The sequence below is a fragment of the Squalius cephalus genome, assembly GCF_949319135.1.
Source record: "Squalius cephalus genome assembly, chromosome: 9".
Classification (NCBI taxonomy): domain Eukaryota; kingdom Metazoa; phylum Chordata; class Actinopteri; order Cypriniformes; family Leuciscidae; genus Squalius; species Squalius cephalus.
In genome coordinates this window covers 23,917,155-23,942,145 of record NC_137130.1, presented here as the reverse complement: position 1 = coordinate 23,942,145, position 24,991 = coordinate 23,917,155, and the positions used below count along the sequence as shown (strand labels likewise).

Sequence of the window (24,991 nt, the reverse complement as noted above, 5' to 3'; positions counted from 1 at the left end):
GGTTCAGGGTTAGTCACTGTAAAAAAAAAAAAAAAAAAAAAAAAATTGTTGGTTCAACTTAAAAAAAAAAGTTATCTGGTTGCCTTAAAAATTTTAGTCCATTGAAATGATAAATTTGAGTTAATACAACAAAGTAGATTGACTTAATCAACAGAAACTCAAAATCTGAATCACATTAATCATCTAAGTTGATCTGACAAAAGAAAAAAAGTTGCGATAACAAATCATGAAAATACATTTTTACAGTAGGTTATAACCCAGTTATTGTATGAAGTAGTATGTACACTGTAAAAAAAAAAAGTTGCTGTCTCAAACATCCACGTTTATTGTACGTAATAATTTTAGTCATTTCAACTTAAATTACATTAAACTGACTTTATAAAAAATAGTTAAATCTTGTATAACTTATAAAATAAGTTGAAAATTGCTTAACTTATTTTAAAGAGTTAAAGCAATGTAAAAACACATGTTGTCATAACTTATTGATCATATAAGTTTTTACAGTGTATATGCGGAACATGACTGTAAAATAAAGTAGCTACTACCTATGATTTTAATTTTAGTTTCAGTTCCTCCAGGATCCTCTTACATTATTTAAGGACATCCTGCAGGTCTTTTAGTTGTACGTTTTAACAATTCCCCCTGTCTGTTTGATTGATGGAGGGGGTTTATGTGAAGGAAGGAAAGGTCTATATCTTGTGGCACAGTCAATAACACTAATTAGGTATGTGCTGTACTGGGCATATGACAGGACGTGCCTGTCAAGTTACTCACAAAAAACTGAGAGCAGTTATCTTCCTTTTGTTTGTATTTTAGGATGGGTTTAGCAAAGGTAGTCAGAGTTGCTGTCCTGACCAGGAGGGGGTAAGTGCTTGGTTGCAACCAAGGAAACAAGAAAACAGTGCTCTGCCGAGGAGCTGTGGAGAGCCTAGCAACACCAAAGCTCAGCAAACACAGACATTCGTAACATGGCCCGAAATGATTCTTAGTATGTAAAAGCAGCTGTGGAGATGCTGAAAAAACACGCAAATGCATTCTGAGGTAAAGAGAAATGGTCGCTGAAGAGAGGGGTGCTGCTAGGCCACAAACTGAGGTACGAGAAACAAAAAACAGTGTTGAACAACTGTGAAAATCGCTGACTTTTGACTTTCTTTGAAACCTAATTATATCAATAAGTTATATGACAACCTTTGTTTTTACATGACTTTATTTTCAGCTTTTTTATAAGTTATACTTTTTAATAAGTTATACAATATTGAACTCATTATTTTAAGTCTAATGTAATTTAAGTTGAAATGACTTAAACATCTAAGTTGACTGTACTTAAAAATTGAAGGCAGCAACTTTTTTTTTAACAGTGATACAATTGCTATATATAATATTACAAATTAAAAAGGCCTTTGTGATTTTAAAAACTTGTACATGTACTTTTTCAGCATCCATTCAAAGAACATTATCAGCGTCACAATGAAAGATTTTGTCCTGTCATTGCTGAGTCGTGGGTACGGCCAAATTGTGCCCGATGAAGATGGTAATGATGGAAGACTGGAGGTCTGTTTTGAACCAGAGGTAAATGTTTCTTACATATGTGTCTATATAAGGCCAGTTTCAATGAGTACGCAGTAAAACAGTCAATAGAAACATGATCTTTTCCTAACTAGGACTACTTCAACTGGAAATCTCAGCCTTCACTGCTGCGTCTTACGAGCAGTGGGCGTTTTTTTGGAGGCCTAGAGCCGGCACCACCTAAGACCTACAGTACAAGGAGAGGGCCTCTTATTCTGTATTCAGAAGATCTCGCACTGGCATACCAATCTGGCCAGGTTAACAGGAAGAGAAAGGCTCCTGGCTGCCCGAAACAGGAAGTTGAGAAGCAGTTGCACACACTGCAAGACCTGACTGGAGCAATTTTGGCCTTTGGAAAAAAGAAGGTAAATTTGTGAAATAGAAGAAAGAATAACACTATTACCCTTCAATGTAAAACATTTGCCTTAAAATGCCTTAAACTCAACTCAACTAAACATGAAGATATCCTTTGTTTCAACTCACAAATAGTCGAAACAATGGATTACTTTTTTTTTTTCATTTTTGAAAACGTAGAAATTTGAGTTCAAAATCCAAAACTTGTCTTGACAGTTGGAGTAAATTTGACTTTAAAAATGTACCATCTCCCCCAGGTGTAATATATATATATATATATATATATATATATATATATGAAGAGTTCAGATGCAAAAGCCTCTAAGTGCCATCTGAAATTTTCTTCTAGAATGATATTTTTATCAAGCTTGTATATTTAAGTTCAGTAACTTCACTTAAATGGCAATTAATAGGTACATTTTCATTGCCATTTAAGTGAAATTACTGAACTTAAATATATGAGCTTGATAAAAATGATCGTTCTAGAAGAAAATTTCAGATGGCACTTAGAGGCTTTTGCATCTGAACTCTTCATATATATATATATATATATATATATATATATATTAAAAAAAAATTCTTCTTCACAAGGGTAAACTTCTTTTTCACAAGGGTAACTATTAAAAATAAAATCAATTTCAATCAATTTAATTGTATTTAGTGGGTGTTACACACAATAATGTTAATGCTGTTTGCAGAGGTCATGTATTTCTGGAAATATCACTCAGATTTACTGTTCCGGATATAAAGATTTAATGGTCAAGTTTAAAAAACATTAGATACTGAAAAGGCAGCTGAACCGAACAGTCGTCTGATTAATGTACCAGGTTACACACACGTACATGACCAAGTACTGCATGAAACAGTTCGTTATCTGTCAAATTTCTTCAGTTAAGAGGCCCAGATCTACTACAAATGGACTATTGTCCAGCTCTGCCTGAAGTTGCCTCCTGATTGCCAGAGAGCAAGAGAGGTGGGACATAAACTTGAAGGACAGACCAGTACACAGTAAATCTTCCAAAATTTTACTGCCCAGAAAAGTTGAAACTCAGGTTCAGGTCAGGGTGACAGACTCTGTGGTAGTATTAGTTTACCGGCCCTCATTGGCGAACCACTACTCTGGCCAGAGGTAACACCATCCTGAAGTCAACTAGGTGAAATGTGGTATGTTCATTTTACATTTCACTTCATAATCTTTCACTGAGTGCTTAAAACTGCACCTGGACAGGGGAGATAACCCTGCCGTCAGTACGCAACACACACACACATGGTCAGTGCTCAAGGTGTCTTCAATTTCCACACATTCCAGGTCAATCAAACTGGTGATTTACCCATAATGCGCCATTTGACCTCTGTGAGATGTGAGCTGCAAATCTTAATAAAGGTGTCCTGAGGGATTTTACATAAGCACACAGTCCACAATCTATCCAATTCCCGTCCACCACAATCTGCTAATGGTCCACAGCCCTTGACTGTTCCCTCATTATATGCACATTAATCCGCCCTCTCTCTGCGCCCCCGAAAATCATCTGTCGATGCGGAAGAAGATCAAAAGAATCACCAAATCAGGTGTGCATCTTGAATGAGAAACGTAAACTCCATGGTGGCTTCCGTTTCACAATGTCCACCTTCTATCATCCAAACGTAAACCTGCATGAACCATCAGAAGAGAAACTGTGATCAGCGGGAAAAGAGCAACTTCAATGACACCGACAAATTGCTGCAGTATGTGACCGAAATGGCACTCTCTCGGGGGAAAAGGGGAATGATCCAGGTGATGAGAGCTGAATGCAGTAATCAGTGTGTTTACCTCATAGACATGAGGGTTTGGACAGGGATTTGGAGGGGATCCAGGAAGAAGGGTCTTCGGTGTGGGTGGCCTGTGTGAAGTCTCGATCTGTCACGTTCAACTGCAGCAGAATGAAAACAACACAGGTTCATCCAGAGACTGGAAAATGGCCGCCATAGTCATCCTCAGCAAAGCCAGCTGAATTCAAACAGATAATGCTGATAATCATAAACATAACACCAGTTATTTTTAACAAATCTAAATGACTAAAATAATCAAAACCAACACAACTCCAAACAAAACTGACTAAAATCAATCTTTGAAACTATTTTATAAAACATGAAACCTTTATAACCCACTTGCATTCAACATTTTTAAATAATACCGCTTTGGCACTCCTAAAATACAGAACCTATAATAAAGTGAAATAAACTTAAACTTTGAAAAAACAAAAACTAAACTGAAAAGACGAATAGAAAACAATTTTAAAAACAAAATTAAAGTTGGCATGAAACCAGTAAAAAATGTAACGCCAGTAAACACGCATCAGAGAAAAGAAGAGATATCCCTATATAAGAGGGAGGGGAAGATATTTTGTTTACAAGGGGACATGAATAATAAAAAAAGATGTGCATGGAAAAATCATTTATAATAAATATGGCAATATTCCATTTTGATTTCATGGTAACTGATTCCAAAGCATTGATGTCTAGCACCTGGTATCTCTTTATTATTGTTAAATGTTCAACCCAGGAGATCAAAACATCTCAGGTCTTTTATATTCTTTTGAAAAAAATTTGCATCCAAAAAGATTCCAGTGTGACTTCCAGCTTGGCATTCACATTCACATTTGAATCTTGAGGAACCTTGAAAATAAGTGAACCTTGAAAAGAAGGTGAACATCATGTTTGAATGGTTTCAAAAGAGATTGTTAGAGATAATGAGGAACAGTTCATGTTTTTGTAGAGGCCTAAGAAATCATGAAGATGTGAAAATCAAACACATGTTCTTTTTATATATGATTCTTTGTTTCTTTTAAGGAAAAAGTTGGATCTTTTGCTGGTGTAACGCACCACTTATTCCCAGATACTAAACATGCTACACTGAACATCCAGAGAAGAAGAGAAGATAACTATAATCTAAACCAGGTTAAAGGTGAGGATCTTTACACTCTGGTCAACCTTTTAAAATATTTTATAGGCTTAGAATTTTTAATTATTTATTTATTCATAGACAGGTTTATAGAATAAAGGGCAAAAATGGTTTTACATTATTGTTCATGTTACATTTAACGTCATTTATAATAATTAATTAATTTAAAAAAACACATTAATGTATCATAAAAACTGTCCATATGAGTCATGTGCTATATTCCAATTCTATTGAAACAACGCAATAGCTTTTTGTGAGGAACAGAATAAACTTTTTACATTTAAATCTTGGAACATGACACATCCAGTCCTTATTCACTTTCATTATATAAAAACACTGGCCCAATTAAAATAATAATAATGTAAAAAAAAGAGAAAGCAAGTCATTTGACAACGTTTTTTTTTTTTTTTTTCTTTGCATGTACAATACTGTTCAAAACTTTGGGGTAAGTAAGATAAAAAAAAAATTAAAAAGAAAAGAAATAGATTTGCACTTTTATTAAGCAATGACACATTCAATTGTGCCAGTAAAGACATTTATATAGCTAAATCTACTGATGTTGTTTTAATAAAATAAATGATTTTTTTTTTTTCTATTCATCAATGCTGAAAACATTTTTTTTATCATTATTTCCACAAAAATGTTAGGCTGTATAATGTTAGAATGTAACTGTTTTCAACATTGATAATAATTAGACATGTTTCTTGAGCAGCAGATCAGCATTATGATTTCTGAAGGATCATGTGACACTGAAGACCTGAGTAATGATGCTGAAAATTCAAAAATAACTTTTTTTGTTCAAAATTAACCACATTTAAATAATGAGTCAATGCATCAATCCTTTTTTACAAAAAGTGTTTTTGTCTTACCCTGATTCACTATCGTAAGCCCATCAACCTTTATAATACTCACCCCTGCGTGTCTCGTCAAAAAGGCTACTTTGATGTGTAGGCTATGTGGTGGTGTGGGAGTGACATAGGTTAGTTGTCTGACTTGAGATTGAGATTTGAAATGTTGTAAAAGCGACACGGAGATGATGTTTTTATTACTCAACAGGTAAGGTGTTTTATTGAACAGATAAATGGCCACATGTAGCACTCTAACAGAGTTCATTGTAAAGCATTATCTATTGTCAAGGGTCATTATGGTTGTTGTAGCGCTGTGCTGGAATTTAATTTCAAGGAAGTACCGTGATAGCTATAACATCTTCAGCTAGTCAGTTTGAGATCCTTTCCACCTAAACTGCTTATACCTCATAAACCTAGTAGTGAAAGTTTTATGAGCAGTATTCATCATCAGCACAGTCACTCACCGAAGTACACAACCAAAACAATGTTCGGTAATACTTTACAGTAAGGTTTATTAGTTAACTTTAGTGTAGCCTAGGCTATTAATCAACATGAACTAACCACGATCAATACATTTGTTACTGTATTTATTAATTTTTGTTAACATTAATTAATGGAAACACATGTTCATTGGTTCATGTTAGTTCACAGTGTATTAACTAATGGTATACAACTTTTGATTTTAATAATATATTAGTAAATGTAAATTTACATTAAGAAAGAAAGGCTGTAGAAGTGCAGTTCATTATAATGAACCTTATTGTAAAGTGTTATCCAATGTTCTTCCACAAACTGCATGCAGTTTTTTTTTTTTTTTTATTGCTGCTAGAGGGCCAAAAGCTACATAGAGTACCTTTAAATTTTAAAACATTAACATACAAAACCGTTATTTTAAATTTCAATAATATTTCACAATATTACTGTTTTTACAGTATTTTTGATCAAGTAAATGCAGTCTTGTTAAGCATAAGAGACTTCTTTCAAAAACATTACACAATATCTTAGCAACCGGAAACATTTGAACGGTAGTTACATCCCATATCTATCATAAAATTATAAATCTCATTGTGTTTCAGGAGAAAAAGCGGGACAGGTCAGATACCAGCCACAATTCCTCTGTTCCCCTCGACCGAACAGGGCCACCCTGGGCCCTCTGCCGCCCATAACGGAGGGTTTGGTACATGTACAAATCCATGAGGAAACTCATGCTGCACCAGGTATAGTTCATAAAATATAGTGACACTAACGATCAGATAAACGTTGACTATACAAAAGCAGTTCTTGATTAGATCAACAACATCCTGTGCAGGACAGCAATGCCAGTGAACACAATGCAGAAACGCAAAAAAATATGTGTTGCCAGTGTTTGCCAGTGTTTAGTAAAAGTCCATTCAGAGGGTGAATGTTTACATATTTAAGATCTTTAACACATGTCAGATACCTGCCTCTGAATGCGCTCCATTCATGTTGGGACTTACAGCTTTTAGTTTGGATTTTACTTTCCCATTGCCAAAAGGAAGTAAAAAGTGTTTCCTAAAATGTAAACCATTTTGATTTCAAGCAGCTTCTTCTGTGATGCTGTGAAACATAATTGGATACAGAGAATAACGGTTTCGCTTTAACCTAATGTCAATTTCAATCTTGATTCCAGATGAACAAATGACCTTTAAGACTAAAGTACAGAAAGATGAACTGAGAGAGAAGCCGAAAGAGAGAAAAGGACAGGATAGGAGTCTCAGGATAGCGGTTGACGCATGCAGAGCTCAGATGAGTCCGATCCCTGAGACAGAACCTGCACATCAGACTGAAGATAAAACAGTGAGTCCAATAACCAGATTAATCATCTTTAGTACATGTTGCTCTGGCTCTTTTCGTCTGTTTCCCAACAGTGACCTGAAATTCCCTCCAACCATATAATTGACACTGTGCTTTTGGCATCATAAGGCCAGACACTTGGAAAGTTCTACTCATAAATAAACATCTGACCTTTAACAGCATCTGATTTCATTTTTCTTGGTTCATCTCTGTCACTGATGTAATATACTGTTGTTTATGTGAAGTATTTGGCTTTTGAACCTTTACAATGAAAAACGGAGACCAGAAATGCTAAGGTGAAGTACATGTGAATTTGATCAAATGTCTAAATGATTTCCACTTTTTAGTCCATGTGTTTTTCCAAACTGCATGACCATAACTTCAAAACTTAGCTAAAGAGCTTTTCATTATTTTGCTTTGACATATACCAGATACTCCCACATCTTATCGACCATCTGAAGGATCTAAATGGCCGTGGGAAGCGCACTCGGATGGAGAGTGGAAATGGTGTTGCAGAGACGTGCCCTCTGAGGTCAGTGTATGTGGATTCGTCTTTGGAATACAGCCCACTCTCACGGGTCAACTACTACGGTGGACACATGGAGGGATCCCGCCAGAGTAAGACAAGAAGTACATCAGTATTTAGCGGACCATTTAAAGTCCATAAAATCCACATATGACATCCAGATACAAGCCTGAAGTCATAAATTTGCTAAGTATGTTCTGCAAAACTGTGTTTGCTTTAGTGAGACATTGTGGGGGTGAAACTCACGAGAGGAGAGTGAATATAGAAACAGATCCCAGCTTCACCGTCTTCCACTTACCACCCATTAACCAGAGCCCGCTGGTCAACTCAGACTCTGACAATACTTCAACAATGGTAAGAATTCGGTATTTGGTAATTAATTACACTGAAAGAAATGGCTGAAGAAACATTTATCTCAACCATTACCCTAAAACCAATGGACTTCTAAACAAAATATCAAACCTAAAATATATATATTTTTAAATCTCCCTCTTGTTCTCTATTTTTCTGCATGTTAACTTCTGTGATGTTAACTCTATGTTAACTTCTTGCCAGCTTCTTGACAAAACTTGTCAAACATTTTCAAAAGAGAAAACACCTAATATTACTGAAATATGTATTGTAAGAACACCTGGGACTCTTATTCAAGCGCAAATCTCAAAATGACTCTTTACTATAAATAAACCTAAAAAAAAATTGTCTCCTTGTTCTCTCTTTCCTGTACTTTTCTGCATTTTAACATCTGCTCTAGCTTCTGTTCTACTCTGAATTACTCTTCCACAAGAGGATAATGGATATTTTTGAATATTGCATGATAAATTGCTTATCATTTTCCTCATTTGTAATTCAATTCATTTTTAAATGCTAATATTGTGAAATATTATAAATTCAAATAAATTCTTATTTAAAAAAAAAATAAAAATTTTTGAGTAGATTTTAAAATGCTGAATTTTCACTCAGTGTTCAGTGTCACATGATCCTTCAAATTCATTCTAAAATGCTGATTTGATGCTCGTTTTGTATTATTATTAATGTTCTGCTGCTTACTTTTTGTGTGGAAACGTGATATAATAATATCTTTTTTTTTTGTATACATTTTTGATTTAATTTGGATTTAATTGCTAAATAAAAGAACCTTCTGACCCCAAACTTTTGAACGGTTCTCAAACATCCGAATAACAATATATTTGTCTTTTATAAATTCACCATATCTTCTGAAAATGATTTAAGTGCATACAAATGATGTAGTTCTTTTGGAATTGTCTTGAAGAATAAACCGGAAATAACAGATAAAAAAAGGAGCTGTGAGAATTTACCACAACGAGAACTACATGTACATCTCCCTGGCATCAAAGTGGGAACTACACATGAAAACCCCTCAGAGAGCCGCGTGCACAGGAAAGTGCTGCTGCTTTTCCCTGCACAAACAGAACATACAGACACCCATCAGCCGGATGGTATGCAACATCAAATTGCACACTTTTACCAACAAGTACATTTGCATAATGGATTATACCACATTTTACCATTCTTTCTTTATTGTGCCTTAGATGACCTTCATAGGACCCCTGTTCAGGAGCGTAAGCCATGTGGTGATCTGCATGCAGAGGGGCTCGACCAAAAAGGAAAGGACCCTCTCTCTGACAGCAAGTGCAGGATTATAGATATGGACCTCGGGCACATCATGTGGTCTGACGATCTAGAAAAGGGAGGTAGTGATATATTTATTTCTTTTTTAGATTTTACACAGTGTGGCTGCGGATATGACTCACAACATATATGCTGAAAGAAATACAACAAAAACAATCCATTTTAGCAAGATCGTTTTTGTGATATGATCTTTTTAAGTATCAACCTTTATGCCCAGTGCTGTACAACTGAAGCATTACCTGACACATTCAAAAAGTGGTGCTGCAATTCAATACAAACTCAAAAACTTGTCAAACATTTTCAAAAGATAATATTACTGAAATACATATTGTAAGAACACCTGGGCGCTGAACTCAAAATGACTCATCCTGAAAGTCAACAGCACTGCGGTATTGAAAACTGGTCAAGTGATGAAAAAATATTAGAACACTGCCAAGACTGAGTACATGTACAAGCATTACCAAAGAGTCTGGAATCATGTGATCCTGCTTGAAATTTATAATAACAGTTATATATGAAAATGGTTTGAATGTACTTTACTTGTTACATTTAAAAAATGAAATTCAGTATTGAGGTTTACTGACCGGTCTCACTCATGCATTACTAATGTTAATTTATAGCACTTAAAATGTTAGTCACCATGAAATCATTCTTTATGGAATATTTCAGTATTTATTATAAATGACTTAGGGTTAGGTTTAGGACAAAATCAAATTTTGTCTTGTTCGAGAAGCCGTGTCACTCTGATAAACGTCACAATAGCGAAGAAAAGACGTATTCAAAAACTTGATTCAAAAACCTAATGCATATTAATGAGTTAAAACCTTAATTTAAAGTCTTGCCAATTTATAATATCTCTTTCTCATTTTTAACCATCTCATTATTCATGCTGCTGACCGCCTTTCCTCTTCTCATTAGTTCACACATACTCTCCTCATCCAGAGCTTAAATAAGCCGTACGCTCCAGGGGTGCTGTGGCTCATACAGTGAAGCCGTGCTGGTAGAGCAAAGCCCCCCTCTGAGGGCCGAGCACCTCTTCATGTGTGGCTCGGCTGGTGCTTGGCTGCAGCTAAATGAAGTCTTTAGACAGGCAGAGCAGTGGGGAGTGAGGACAGGGGTTGGTGGGAGATCCCAGGGGCTGATACGGTAAATAACAACACAGAGGCTAAGGTTCATTTGTCCTCTAGCGCTCTGGGACCCAGGCAAAACAAGCCTCTATGAGAATATCTGAGCATTTCTGAAGTCATTTCTGGTTCAGTCTGAAGTGAATTCTTTTCCTTGAATTCCCTCAGATCAACATCCCCCCCTTGGTCCATTGCCACCCCTGGTGGGCCGGAGGGGTCCCGGTAAACAGAGCTCCATGGCTGTGTACAGACAGAACCTACATGACCCTGCAGACACAACAGAAGCACAGACAGGAAACACTAGAGGCTGTCTTCCTCCGGAGCTCAGAGGTAGCCGGATGCTTCAGACGGTTCAAATCAAGTTACAAGAAAAGCAGGCCAATTTTTTGCTGTGCACTCTGTCTAGAGTCTAGGGTATACCCAGCCCGGTGACAAGCAGGTCAAGGGTTAATCCTTCATATAGTAAAAAAAAAATTAAAAATCATATTTATTACATTGTATAATATTTAATAAATAATTATATTATAGGTACATTTGTATAGTTAGATTTGACCAATATATATATTTTTTAGTCTTTCTTTGAGTCTATACAACTATGGAATTTTTTTTTTTTATTAAATGTAGAATATTTAATAACTAAATGCAGTTGCATTAAAGATATATTTTTATAGTTTCATTTTAACATTACATTAGATATTTTTGAGTGTATATAATTATTGTATAAACTCAAATATCTATATATTTATATATATATATATATATATATATATATTATACAATAAATAAATAAATGTTTACATAATATTACAATGTATAATATTTTATATATAAATATAATATTAATAATATTGATATATTTGTATAGTTAAATTTAACCAGTATATAGATTTTCTTTGAGTTTACAATTAATGTACTTGCTCAAATTACTGTACGAGTCTGTGTCAATATAATGGCAAAATGTTAATATACAAAATGTATTTATAATATAAATATAAAGGATTGCTTTAGGAAGATGTTTGCTTCTAAATATGTGTATGCTAAAAACTTTTTTTATTTAGATGCTTTTGATTCGTCAATATTGTGCATTTCAGCAAATACTCAAACGTACAAAAATGTACATGTAAACATTACGTTAAATGCCGAATAGTGAGATTATGCTGATATTAAATATGAAAATCCCATTTGACAACATATTTCTGTGACACTTTGTTTGATATGTCTAATGCAATGACATTTTTACATGTGGCCCAAGTGTCATCTTGGAGCCCCTCTATATAGAGCAATCTCAACTTTTTTCCTTTTTTAGGTTTGTCAAGTCTGTCTGTTTGAATCTGTGTGTTTTCAGAATGGGAGCGAGGCAAAGCGTTGGGCACCTTAATAATGGGTCCTGATGGTGAAATCATACGCTTGTCTCTCTGGGATCCCGCAGTTGACACCGAGGACCACCCAATAAAGGGTGATGTCACACAAGGTCACGGTAATCGAGGCTTTACTTGGTTTTATATTGTGCTCAACCAAATAAACACAGAACACAGTAAAGTCTATACTGGCCTTTGCTCGCATTGGGCTCTTAAAGAAAAGGGGGGAAAAAACGCATTAAAATGTCCACAAGATGTTATTCTCAACGATGTGTGTTATTAGTTATTATGTTGTAAATGTAACTTGTTGTCAGGGGAGTCTGTGTTAGTGTATTACAAGGACAGAGTAGGTGCTGGTTAAGAGTTCAGGTCAAATAAAGGTACTCTGAAGGGGAAACACAGCAGACAAAACAAAAATAGAGAGCAGAGGAGGTCCGTAACAGACAGAGATGATGTTAACATGAAGAATGTACCTCTTTGTTTCCAGTTCTTAAGGTTGTGACTTCTGAGGGAGATTTGAAACAGCCTTGGACGATCATTATACAGGACCACACCACAGATGAAGGTTAGAGTTTCCTATCCAAAGCACTGGAAGAATTTACTCTGTGTGCAGATTTATTATCGGACATGGCTAAAATGAAACAATATACATTCAATTACACTACTGTTCACATGTTTGGGTTTGGTAAGATTTTTAAATGTTTTGGAAAGAAGAATCTTATGCTCCCCAATGCTGCATTTATTTGTTAAAAAAAAGAAGAAAAAAAAAGAGAGAAAAACATTTATAGTTTAGAATAGCTGTTTTAATTATATTTTAAAATGCAATTTATTCCTGTGATGTAAAGCTGAATTTTCAGCGTCATTACTTAAAGGGATAGTTCACTTTGAAATTAAATTTTGGTATGTTTTAGCTTACCTCAAGGGCATCCAAGATGTAGGTGTCTTTGTTTCCGCAGTAGTTTCAATTTTGATATTTTTAGGTCAAACCGTTCTTGTCTGACAGTTATATAATGCAGGTCTATGGTCACCACCTCAAAGAGCATGCACAGAGAAGTCCAAATTAAACAATTCCCCATCGTAAGTACACATTGATGGCCTAAGACACGAAACGAGCGGTTTGTGTGAGAAAACGAACAGTATTTATATCGTTTAATTTGGACGATGGGGAATTGTTTTAATTTGGACTTCTCTGTGCATGCTCTTTGAGGTGGTGACCATAGACCCGCATTAAATGACTGACAAACAAGAATGGTTTGACTTAAAAATATCAAAATTGAAACTACTGCGGAAACAAAGACACCTACATCTTGAATGCCCTTGAGGTAAGCTAAAACATACCAAAATTTAATTTCAAAGTGAACGATCCCTTTAAGTCGTCAGTGTCACATGATCCTTCAGAAATCATTCTGATATGCTGATTTGCTGCTCAGAAACATTTCTTATTATAATCAAAGATGAAAATAGATGTGCTGCTTAAAATTTTTGTGGAAACAATGATAATTATTTTTCAGGATTCCTTGATGAATAGTAAAAAACAAATTCAAAAAGATTAATTCTTTGATGAAACAGCATTTATTTGAAATAGAAATCATTATAAATATCTTCATTATTGTCGAATAAAAGTATTTTATTCCAGCAAAAATCTGACCCAAACTTTTTAATGGTAGTGTATATATTAATATTATTATTTTAATAATAATTATTAATAATATTAATATAAAACATGTACTAGTATTAATAATCAGGTATAATAGAATATCATAACATTCATTGTAAAATTCTATTATGCTACTCTTTTATATGTGTTTCTACCTGTAGCTGTAGATGTCTTGGAATGGATTCACTTAAGAATCTTTCAGCAAATTAGCATTTTTACATGACCAACCTTTTTTTTTTTAAATTAATCCCACTCTCAAACTCATCTGATATGGGCCCAAACGAGCAAAATATGAGTAAAAATAGTACAGTACAATGAAACACACAAATATGCATATAAAGCACACACTGCCCCCTCCCGCTCTCATGCTGGCTGCTCCACATCTGGTAGTGGTTTGCAGCAGTGAGGTATCCCGGACAGAGAAACCCGATCCCCCCCCAGGCTGAGGCCTAATCCCGGCCCAGGAGTCTGTGTGACTGACAGAGGCTGTGTTTTCTCAAGCCGACCTCTGGAGCTGTTCTGTTTCCTTTATCCTGTCACTGGTCAGAAACTCAACCCCCACCGACCCGCCTTAGCCCTACCAAACCCCCTCCTCCATCCACACTTTCTAAATAAAGACTGTTGGAGCAAATGGCTATCATCACGAGGGCAACGTCCCCATACCATGATATATATCCAAAAACCAAGGCAGCATAATTATCTGATACCATCATTGTACTATGGTACTGTGAGAGTACTATTTTGTTATTAGTTCTTTAACTACTATTATTAACGTTTAAATTAATCATGTAGTGCAATGCACATATTGCGTACATACATGTTTTTACATTGTACTTATAATTATGTATTTACATCAGTAATCAATTTCTGTAATTACATCTATAACTACAGTTGACCCTTCCCTTCCCTTTTAACCCATTCTTAAATTTACCCATGCCACAAAACCTGTCCCTGATCTTACCCGTATCCCACCTCAATAGCAGCAAAAGTGTCTTGCAATACATACAATTTACTCTACTAATTTTTTTTATGTAAGTACATAGTAGTTAAAAACATCTTAAATGTAGTGTGTCCTTTATTTTTCTTCAAGTTCTAGTAAATCCCCTACTGATATATTTCAATCGAAAGCTAAGTTTTAGCTACAAAACAGTCAGATGTGTGTTACAGCAGGCTATTCATCCATTAACATTAGTGCTGCAGACAGCTCTTTACGTTAACCTAAAACCAAATGCCAATACGTGTGTCCTTGTGCTTATTCTGGGATGTTTTATGCTTGTCTGTCTGGACATTGACAATGTGCTAACAAGTTGGTTGCTGAAAATAGTAAGGAGTGTTCAGAGGTGCCACATAGCATTCTGGGGTGTCTGGAATGCTGGAGACGGGTGGCGTTCATTACAGATGGACCAGCAGAAGGGAAGGAAGAAATCAAGAGGCAGCAATGCTCCCCTGAAGCTTATTAATTAAGTGTATATTTTCAGTACCATTTGTAGAAACATTTATTTATTTTTACCCAAGGCTGATATCGCAAATAACATTCTGTTGATATAGTAAAAACATTGTAGTCCCTCTAGACTTCCGCTGACTAGGATTTCTAAAGAAAATTTTGTGCAGGTTTTTATACATGAATGTCTTTTGTGAGAAAAAAAATTGACAGATCAAAATAATGAACTACATTAATCCAAACAGTTTAGTAGACAATCTCATATTTAATAACGGATAAGTGAAATGGAAGTCACGATAGTCTTTTCTTCCCTATAGGGACATCTTTCCGAGTTAAACGGCTTCTCCAACAAGACAAAATGTGGGGAGGGACTTTTTGGGATTTTGTCCATTTGGAATTGATTGGATCATTGTGGTTTGCTGTTGCTGTGATGTCATGTGAGTGACAGGTTGATCCCGCCCTATCGCCAGTAAACACGTCATCAGAAAAGAGAAGTCACTGCAAGAGAGAGGGGAAGTTATTTTGATTAAAGATTACGAGGGCACATGCATTAAAATAAATAAATAATGATGTGCATGGATAAGTCATTTATAATAAATACTGCAACATTCCATAAAAAAAATAAGAATTGTCCATTTTGATTTAATGCTGACTTCAACTGCTAGTAATAATAGTGAGGTAACTAACAATTGACATATACAAAGTTCTGTTATGAAACTCTAGATGGCGCAGGCTGATTGGTCCTTATTTGTTAGCAATCACATTGTTTATCTACATAACACAGCTGATTGGTTGCTGTGGCATCAGCAGCCAGTGAGCTTGCTGGTCAACATTCAAATACTTGGCATGGTTTGCAGTTAGCAATCAGTCTTACAGCGCTCTTCAGAAACCGTCTCGGTTACGTATGGTAACCCTCGTTCCCTGAGTAGGGAACGGATACATCTCGTCCCAATTCGTTGGAAACTCCTCCGACGAGACGTAGGAGTTCCCGAACGAAAGGGAACCTCCACCTTCCCCAGCTCCGCCTGTATAGCAGATCTTTTCTGCCAAGACCAACTACATTAACTTTGCCATATCAATTACCATGCCAATCTCTCAGAGAGTTGTTATATTATATTTTACATGTAAAAACAAGTGCAAATCCAATTAAAACAAATCTAGTGACCAGTGAGACGAGAATGAGAAAGCAAGCAGAAGAGCATTCCTGTTGCTTTTTGGCAGGAATTGTGTCATGGCTGATGAATAATTGCAGTGGCTGGGTGGGTAAGTTCAGAGGGCGAGGAAGGTGAGTGGGGTGTGGAGAGACAGAGCAGAGGTCCCACATGTGGAACCAAATGCAGCCCTTCTCTCCTGAGGATGGGGTCGCTGCTGCATTCACACTGCCTTACAGGCGAACACGTGAGGCTCTTTCCATCCCCCTTCAGTTAAACTCCCTCCCTCGAACTGTCTATCTCCTCCGTCCACACACCCGTTTCTTTGCCTCATTGACATCAAAGCAGCGCTGGAACCCATTAAAGCAGACAGACTTGCTGAAAAATAAACCATCAGTGACCGGTGCAGGGGTGCAAAATAACTGGCCGCTCTGTGTCCTGACTATAGGCCGGTAGGGAGAGGCACAAAGAAAACACTGCAGATCCTACAGCAGGACACTGAACATGCTCGCTGTCTCATGGTTAAATGCAGAAGACAGAAATCTGGCGTTCAAAAGTTTGTGTGAGAATATCCGTGCCAGCAAAATACATTGAACAAGTAGCAAACTGAGAAGCTGCGGTTGCTATTCTACAACCTAAATCAAACCGCACAGTAACCTCAGAACTATTTTCTCAGACAAAAAGATTTGACTGAGAAATGACTAGACATATAAACATACTATTATAAATACATTTAGCATGGCAAGCTGAAGTGCTGTCATGTGCTGTTGAGGTTTTTGTGAGCGATCATGTTTGGGACAGGCCTAAGTTAGTTGTGCCCCCTGGTGGAATGCAGCACTTTTCCATGAGGTTCATCCACGTGATTAGAGGCGACGCAAGCATACTAAACTTGCGACAACTCAGTGCATTCATGTCATGTCAGAATGATTGTATTTACAAGCTGAGCACAACCATGAAGTCATAATTACCAGTGGGAGAAAACTGGTATTGATCATAACAATCTATGATTGTGAATGTTGATGGTACAATTTATTTTGCCATCTTGTTTACAGTTGTTTGAGATTCATTAAGTTGTTTTATTTCAACTGATACGATAAAGACAAATTATATGCAAAGTATCAGTTAAATACCTAATGTGCAATGTTTACTCTTCATCTTTTTATTTTGTTGAATTAGCACACAAAAAAACTGTCTTTGTCAAGAAGTCAAATAGTCCAGTCCATTTCATTCCAAAGAAAATCACTTGACCGCATATTACATAGCAATTACGATTTCTAAACCTCCCAGGATGCAGAATGTAACTACTCGCTGGTTATTAAACAGTCCACGCTTCCGAAGTACTGATGTCCATTTTTTATTTATTTATTGAAGAGACACCGTGAAAACTAGACACAAAGGAAAAACAAACCATAATTTACACATAACACCATTACGGACACAAAACCAAACATGATATACAAAATATTAACAGTTTTACCGTATTCGCCTGGTAACCAGCAGTAGATTAAGTCAGGAGCACTAACATGCCTATCTGAATTTACATCTCATTCAGTTGACGCTAACACGTCCAGGTGAAATAAATCAGCACGGGTCACATGACACTCAACTTAAATAAACTAAATAATAATAAAGTACAAATGACAAACCAAAATTATGACATTATCATAATACACAAAAATACACATTTAAACTATAAAGTCAAAAATAAACATTAACCACCAAAATGTCATGACCCACAGCTGACTTCCCAGTGTCAGCTACACTCCCACCAAATTACCATTGAGTAACAAATAAAAAGAAAACAAAAGCAAAAGAAAACAAAAACACCTACAAAATACAACAAATCAAATAATCAATGGTAATTTCCAGGCTCCAAAATGAAAACAACAACAATTCAAAAAACATAATTCATAATTACACATTCTTACACTAAAAAGAACAAATTGTTCACCATACTTCACATTCTAATATTCACCAATATTAACCAGCACAAATCAACATGTATCCAAGATACCACCTAATACCAGCATGATGCTAATATGACTAAACTTCTAATAAGTGATAGGGCGATATTAATTTTCAACTTATGGCTACAAGAACTACCAACTTTTGAATAGGGCGTTCAATAATAGAGGGTTTAGTGAGGCGTTCACCCCTTTTTCCCAACTTCCGATCCCCAATCTGTATTGTAACTTTCCGTACCAGTCCATCATCAGCTTTGCAAACTTCAATGACCCTGGCCAACCTCCATTCGTTGCGGGGAATTTCCTCTTCCTTGACAATGACAATGTCCCCTACTTGCACGTTCCGCCTTGGTGTGTGCCATCTTTGCCTGAGAGAGATATTAGCAAGATATTCTATCCTCCATCTGCTCCAAAACTGTTCACTCAAATACTGGACCTGCCTCCAACGTTTCCTTGCATAAAGATCTTCCTTAACAAATGTCCCCGGTGGAGGAAGTGGAACAGACGACTTCATGGTAAGCAGGTGGTTGGGGGTTAGAGGCTCTAGGCTTGTAGGATCACTGAGGCCATCCACTGTCAATGGGCGGTTATTGACTATAGACATAGCTTCATAGAAGAACGTACGTAAAGAAGCATCATTAAGTCTTCCAGTACTTTGTGCCAAAACTGAACTCATTACGCTCTTTATAGTTCGAATCTGCCGTTCCCAGACCCCTCCAGCGTGACTCGAACTGGGTGCGTTCAGACAGAAATCGCACTGCTTCGCTGCCAGATATGCTGCCACTCTCTCTTTACTCACTTCCTTTAGGGCATTCTTCAACTCATTCCTTGCCCCCATGAAGTTAGTTCCTTGGTCTGATCTAATATGTCTGACAGCTCCCCGGATGGCTATGAAACACCGTAAAGCGTTGATGAATGCATCAGTCGTCATATCCTCCAACATCTCTACGTGGACAGCTCTGGAACAAAGACAAGTAAAAAGGAGGCCATATCGTTTATATGTCTTTCGACCTTGCTTGGTGTAAAAAGGACCAAAACAGTCCATGCCACAATAAGTAAAGGGTGGGGAAGGATCAGTGCGGTCACGGGGCAAGTCCGCCATCCGTTGTTGTTCTGGCGGCCTACGAGCTCTCCTACAAGGAACACACTGGCGTATGTAGTGTGCTACCACCTTACTGCCACCCATAATCCAAAAGCCATTGGCTCGTAATTCATTCAGAGTCTGTCCCCTGCCTTGATGTTGAATCTTTTGATGATGGTGCGCTAAAATAAGGTGTGTGACAACACCATCCCTTGGAAGGATTGCTGGGTACCGCAATTCAAAAGGTGCACATGCTCTCCTCAATCGTCCTCCCACCCTCATTATTCCATCCTCTATGAATGGATTAAGTTGATGCAAAGGATGGTTACAAGGCAGCATACCAGAGTCTTGACTGAGTACATTCAACTCTTCTTTGAAGGCATCCTGTTGTGCAAGCTGAATGAGCGTAAATGAGGCCCTCCTCCTTTCCTCCACACTTAAAGATTCTGGTGTCTTCATCTTCTTTGCTAATCTTTGAATCCGGGCAATCACATTCACAGCTGTAGTCCATTTTGATAATCGTGCCAGTTGCTGTTGAAAATCCACTTGCATCATGGTCTCGGTCCTCAATACCTGGACAGCCTTGACCTCCGGGTCTCCCACCAACAACTCCGACGTTCCTTGTTTAGCAAATACCTCTTTCTCCCAGAGGAATCTGGGCCCTGTGAGCCAATTTGAACTGATCAACTCTTCTACAGTGAGGCCCCTCGAGGCATGGTCAGCAGGATTCTCTCCCGTATTGATGTAATACCATTGTCTTGGATCGGTGGCCTCCCGAATTCTCTGGACACGATTAGCAACAAAGACATGAAATCGTCTTGCTTCATTATTGATGTAACCAAGGACCACTTGAGAATCTGTCCAAAAATATTCTCTATCAACTCTGAGTACCAACTCCTCCTTCAGTATACTACTCACAGCAGCAGAAATGACGGCTGCAGTTAACTCTAATCTTGGTATAGTGACAACTTTTATGGGAGCAACTCTCGCTTTACCCATAACCAAGGCACAATGCACCTTACTTTCACTCATCAATCTGATATAGGAGCACTGTCCATAACCTTGACTGCTAGCATCAGAAAAGTGATGTAATTCAGTTCTCAGAATCGGTCCGAAATTTGGAGGGGTGAAGCATCTTGGAATTTGTACCTTTTCTAGGTTGGGCAGATCATTCAGCCAACTCTCCCACCTTGGTCTGAGCTCAGAGGGTAACGGTTTATCCCAACCGATGCCCTTATGGCACATCTCCTGCAGAACCTTCTTGCCAGATATAATGAATGGGGCCAAGAACCCCAATGGGTCGTAAACTGAAGCCACCATGGAAAGAATTCCACGCCGTGTGGCAGGTTTCTCATCAAGAGCAACCTTAAAGGTGAGTACATCATTCTCTACATCCCACCTTACGCCCAAGACATTTTGTACTGGAAGAAAGTCATGATGGAAATCAACGTTCTTTACTTCGGCAGCATGATCACAGGGACTAATGGACTCCAACACTTCTCGGTTGTTGGAAATAAATTTGTGAAGATGCAGCTTCCCTTTGGCACACACAGCTTGAGCTTCCTTCACCAGCTTGATTGCTACCTCAACAGATTCCAGGCTTACGAGGCCGTCGTCTACATAGAAATGGTTTCTAATAAACCCAGCAGCCAAGGGATATTCACTTTCATTCATACTGGCAAGATACTTGAGGCCATAATTGGCGCAGCCTGGAGAAGATGATGCTCCAAAAAGATGTACTTTCATACGATATTCTCGGGGTTCTGTGTCTGTATCTCCATTTGCCCACCACAGAAAACGCAGGAAGTCCCGATCTTCCCTAATAACATGAAATCTATGAAACATTTTCTCAATGTCGCACATGACAGCGATAGGGTGTTTACGGAAACGGCAAAGCACTCCAGTCAATCCATTGGTAAGGTCAGGCCCAGTCAAAAGATGATCATTTAAGGCGGTACCTTCATACTTAGCTGCACAATCAAAGACCACCCTGATCTTATTTGGTTTCCTATGGTGATAGACGCCTTGGTGTGGAATATACCACACATTTCCCGTATCTGGTTGCTCATTTGCTATTTCCGCATCTCCATCTCTGAAGACACCTTCCATGAACGTCATATAATCATGTCTGAATTTAGAATTCTTGTCCAATTTCCTCTTAAGGTGCTTCAGCCGTCCTAATGCAAGACTCCTATTATTTGGAAGATGGGGCCGTATTTTGAAAGGAAGAGGCATCTCAAGATGGCCATATTCATTCTGATAGACACCCTCTTTTACTACCTGCAGGAACTGAACGTCGTCTTGTGATTTACTCTTTTCACCTGATGGAGTATCTACAAAATCCAGCTCAAGTGCTCTGATAACAGCGGCGGGTGTCATGGAGGGGAGCTCTCTGACTGATATGCGGTGGCATAAACCAATCACATCCTTGGAGTTTATACCTTGTGAAGTTCCTCCTATGATGCTCCAGCCAAGGTCCGTCTTGATGGCATAAGGCTCTTCATCACCGCCAGTGATGACCTGTCGAGGCGCCAGAGCTCTGGAGCAATCATAACCGATCAAAAGACCTACTCCACAATCCATCCGTGCGGGCATTTCATTTGCGATCACTTCTAGATGTCTCCACCGTTTAGCTGTTTCACAGGTGGGAATGTGTGTGCGCACAAAGGGAATGAAATCCCTTGTATAAACAGGAGGCAGGCAGATAGGGCTGTCCGAAGAAAATCCTCTAACCCGAAGTCCATTAACTCTGTGACTCAACACAACAGAGTCTTTTCCCATCATGGTGGAAAGCTTTAGTTTTACTGGTTCCATTAATGCCTGCAAGCTTTCACACACTTCCTGGTCAACAAATGTGTGACTACTCTGGGTGTCTAATAAAGCATATACGCAGACTTCAGACTCTGAGTTAGGTAAAGACAACCATACTGGGACAATCATAGATGTTATATCACCTTCTCCTCCATTCGTACAGCAGGTTAGAGAGAATGCATTATCTTCAGTCTGCAAAGCTGTCCATGGAGCCGACATCTCTCCTGGCTGACGATCTTCATGTAACGAAGTTGGGTGGCGCTTCTTACATACCACACACACAGCTCTATTTCTGCAGTCTTTGGAGCTATGTCCTTTTCTCAGACATGCAAAGCACAACTTATTCTCCATGACAAACTTTCTCTTTTCTTCTGCTGCTTTTTCCCTTAGTTTTTGACATTCCTGAATAGAATGACATTCATCACAGAACATACATTTAACTGAATTTGAGCTACACACGAATGTAGTTTTCTTTCTACCAGACTCTTCAGCCTCACGGTCAATAATGTTACTGAATTCAGCCGTAGCGCATGCTGCATCTAAAGTCTTCGTAGTGGTGGCAAACGTGTTTACTCTTGAACGCTTTATTTCCTTAGATGGCTTCTCTTCAACGATCTTTAGTGCATACAATGATGACACAGGATTACATGCTATACGTGCTTCTTTTGATACAAATGAGGCAAACTGGTTAAAGCTTGGATAATCTTTGTCTTTGTCCAGCTGTTCTGTGACATAACGGTTCCACCTGCTCGTCACCCAGAAAGGAAGCTTGGCCAGTATCCTCTGATTCTCCTCGCAGTCGTTCAGCACCTGAAGACCCTTAACGTGCGGTAAAGCATCACTACATGATTGTAGGAAGTCACTAAACTCTCTTAACTTGATGTACTCGGCTGCACCAATCTTAGGCCACCTATTAAGTTTCTCTCTGAAGGCACGTTGCACCACAAAGGAGTGACCATATCTGGCATTCAGCTTCTCCCACGCTTGCTGATAGGCCAGTTCATCTTTCCTGTAGAAGCTGCCTTCCAGAGCCGATCTTGCCTCACCATCAACATACTTCTGTAAGTAGAAGAGCTTATCTGCAGGATTAGAGCACCGTCCCTCTATAAGAGCTTTAAAGGAGGTGCTCCATTCTATAAACTTCAGTGGGTCGCCAGAAAATACAAGGGGTTCTGGAGCAGGAAGTCGAGACAGGGCCATGGACCCTTGTAACGCCTGCACTAAGGATACTTCGCTTTTAGTAACTTGCTGATTCAAACATGATGTGTCAGAAACAAGAGGACCGTGGTTGCTCCTGTCACCGCTTGCTGAACCACACTGCTGACTTCTTACCCTTGACTCCTCCTCAGTATACACTCTGAGCCTTGCTTCCATAACCTCAATGTCTCTACGATCTTCAAGCTTCTTCAGTTGCTGCCTTTGTGCCTCAATGTCAGCCTCCCTTTCCACTTCAGCTTTTTTTGCAGCTAACAGCGCAGCAATCTCTGCTCTCTTAGTTGAAATGCTTGCAGACTCAGATGCAGGTTTAGAATGGTTGCTAACAACCGTGGCTCTAGAAACTGTGGATCCAAATATGGACTCAGCGTACTCGCAGTCCAGCAGCATACGTAACCTTGCTCTTTCAGCCTCAGCATCAAATTCCATACCATCCTCCACCATGCGTACCCTCATTAATTTCAACAAGTCTGCCGTTACAGCTGAACATGCATCAATTTTCCTCCTAGTTTCTTGACTTGGTGGTGCTTGGAATCGTATGTTATCATATAGATCTTTCAATTCAAACTCTTGCCTCTCAACCTCATCCATCATATCACACAAGTCACTTTCAGAGCACTCATGTTTTAACTTTAAACGAACATCTCTGACTTGAAACTTCCATTTCTCATATGCAGATTTAAACTTCTTCTCTTTTTGAGTCAGTTCTTGCTCTTTTAACTCCTGCATCTTTGGTGTTAAACGTTTATCACGGGAAGATTTTCTGATTTCATTTGTCTCTAATAAAACAGAATTAAGCTCTTTAAGTCTTGCCTCAGATTTCTCTGTGCATGATGCACATGATACATGACGATCCCTCACAACACCATCCATATTCTCATTCTCTGCAAATAAGACTTTCTCTTGTGGTGGAGAATCATTTTGCTCAGCTAGATCGCCCTGGACAGACATTTTCCTCTAAAGGGTTTGCACTTTAACAAATAGTACAAAATGTGTAACTTAATCGCAATAGATAGCAGTGAAACAATCTTAGACTGAATAACCACACTTAACTTATCAATGCCCTTAACACTTGAATGTTTAGCTACTTAAAAACCTTAAACACATGATAATCACAGAAGTTAAGAACCAGTTACCTCATTAACTTGTAAAAACCATCCATCGTTTACAAAAACATATCATTTAATATTGTACATCTAACCTGCTGATGCACAGCTGACACAAGGTTGTATGAGAAGATCCTCCATTGACGATGTAGCAAATTTGCACACTAAAGCTCGCAACAGTCCATCACAGAAGGCCACACTGCACGCCAAAACTTTCTAGTTCACCACGGGACAGTCAAACAGCACGCGAAGTCCAGGGAAAGGCGCAACAGAGCCACGCGCTGAAGACAGCAGCATTAATCACCACGGGAAACAGTCAACCCGCGCGCAGAGACCCATAAGTAGAAGGCTGCACGCTGAAGCTGGAGAATCACCGCCAAAGC

General features: G+C 38.1%; 1 protein-coding gene across 2 annotated transcripts in view; it reads left to right on the top strand.

Annotated features, from left to right (window-relative positions):
• The first annotated feature begins 923 nt into the window (after positions 1-923).
• Positions 924-24,991, top strand: part of kiaa2012 (KIAA2012 ortholog) — a 37,113-nt gene continuing 13,045 nt past the window's right edge. For both annotated transcript variants that reach the window (XM_079881141.1, XM_079881140.1), the window contains exons 1-13: positions 924-1,093; positions 1,437-1,569; positions 1,662-1,931; positions 4,750-4,864; positions 6,786-6,926; positions 7,361-7,527; positions 7,956-8,142; positions 8,271-8,404; positions 9,321-9,507; positions 9,601-9,762; positions 10,993-11,154; positions 12,170-12,301; positions 12,670-12,747. In XM_079881141.1, the coding sequence (XP_079737267.1) occupies positions 1,468-1,569; positions 1,662-1,931; positions 4,750-4,864; positions 6,786-6,926; positions 7,361-7,527; positions 7,956-8,142; positions 8,271-8,404; positions 9,321-9,507; positions 9,601-9,762; positions 10,993-11,154; positions 12,170-12,301; positions 12,670-12,747 (1,837 nt within the window). In that variant the 5' untranslated portion in view covers positions 924-1,093; positions 1,437-1,467. The remainder of the gene's footprint in view (positions 1,094-1,436; positions 1,570-1,661; positions 1,932-4,749; positions 4,865-6,785; positions 6,927-7,360; positions 7,528-7,955; positions 8,143-8,270; positions 8,405-9,320; positions 9,508-9,600; positions 9,763-10,992; positions 11,155-12,169; positions 12,302-12,669; positions 12,748-24,991) is intronic.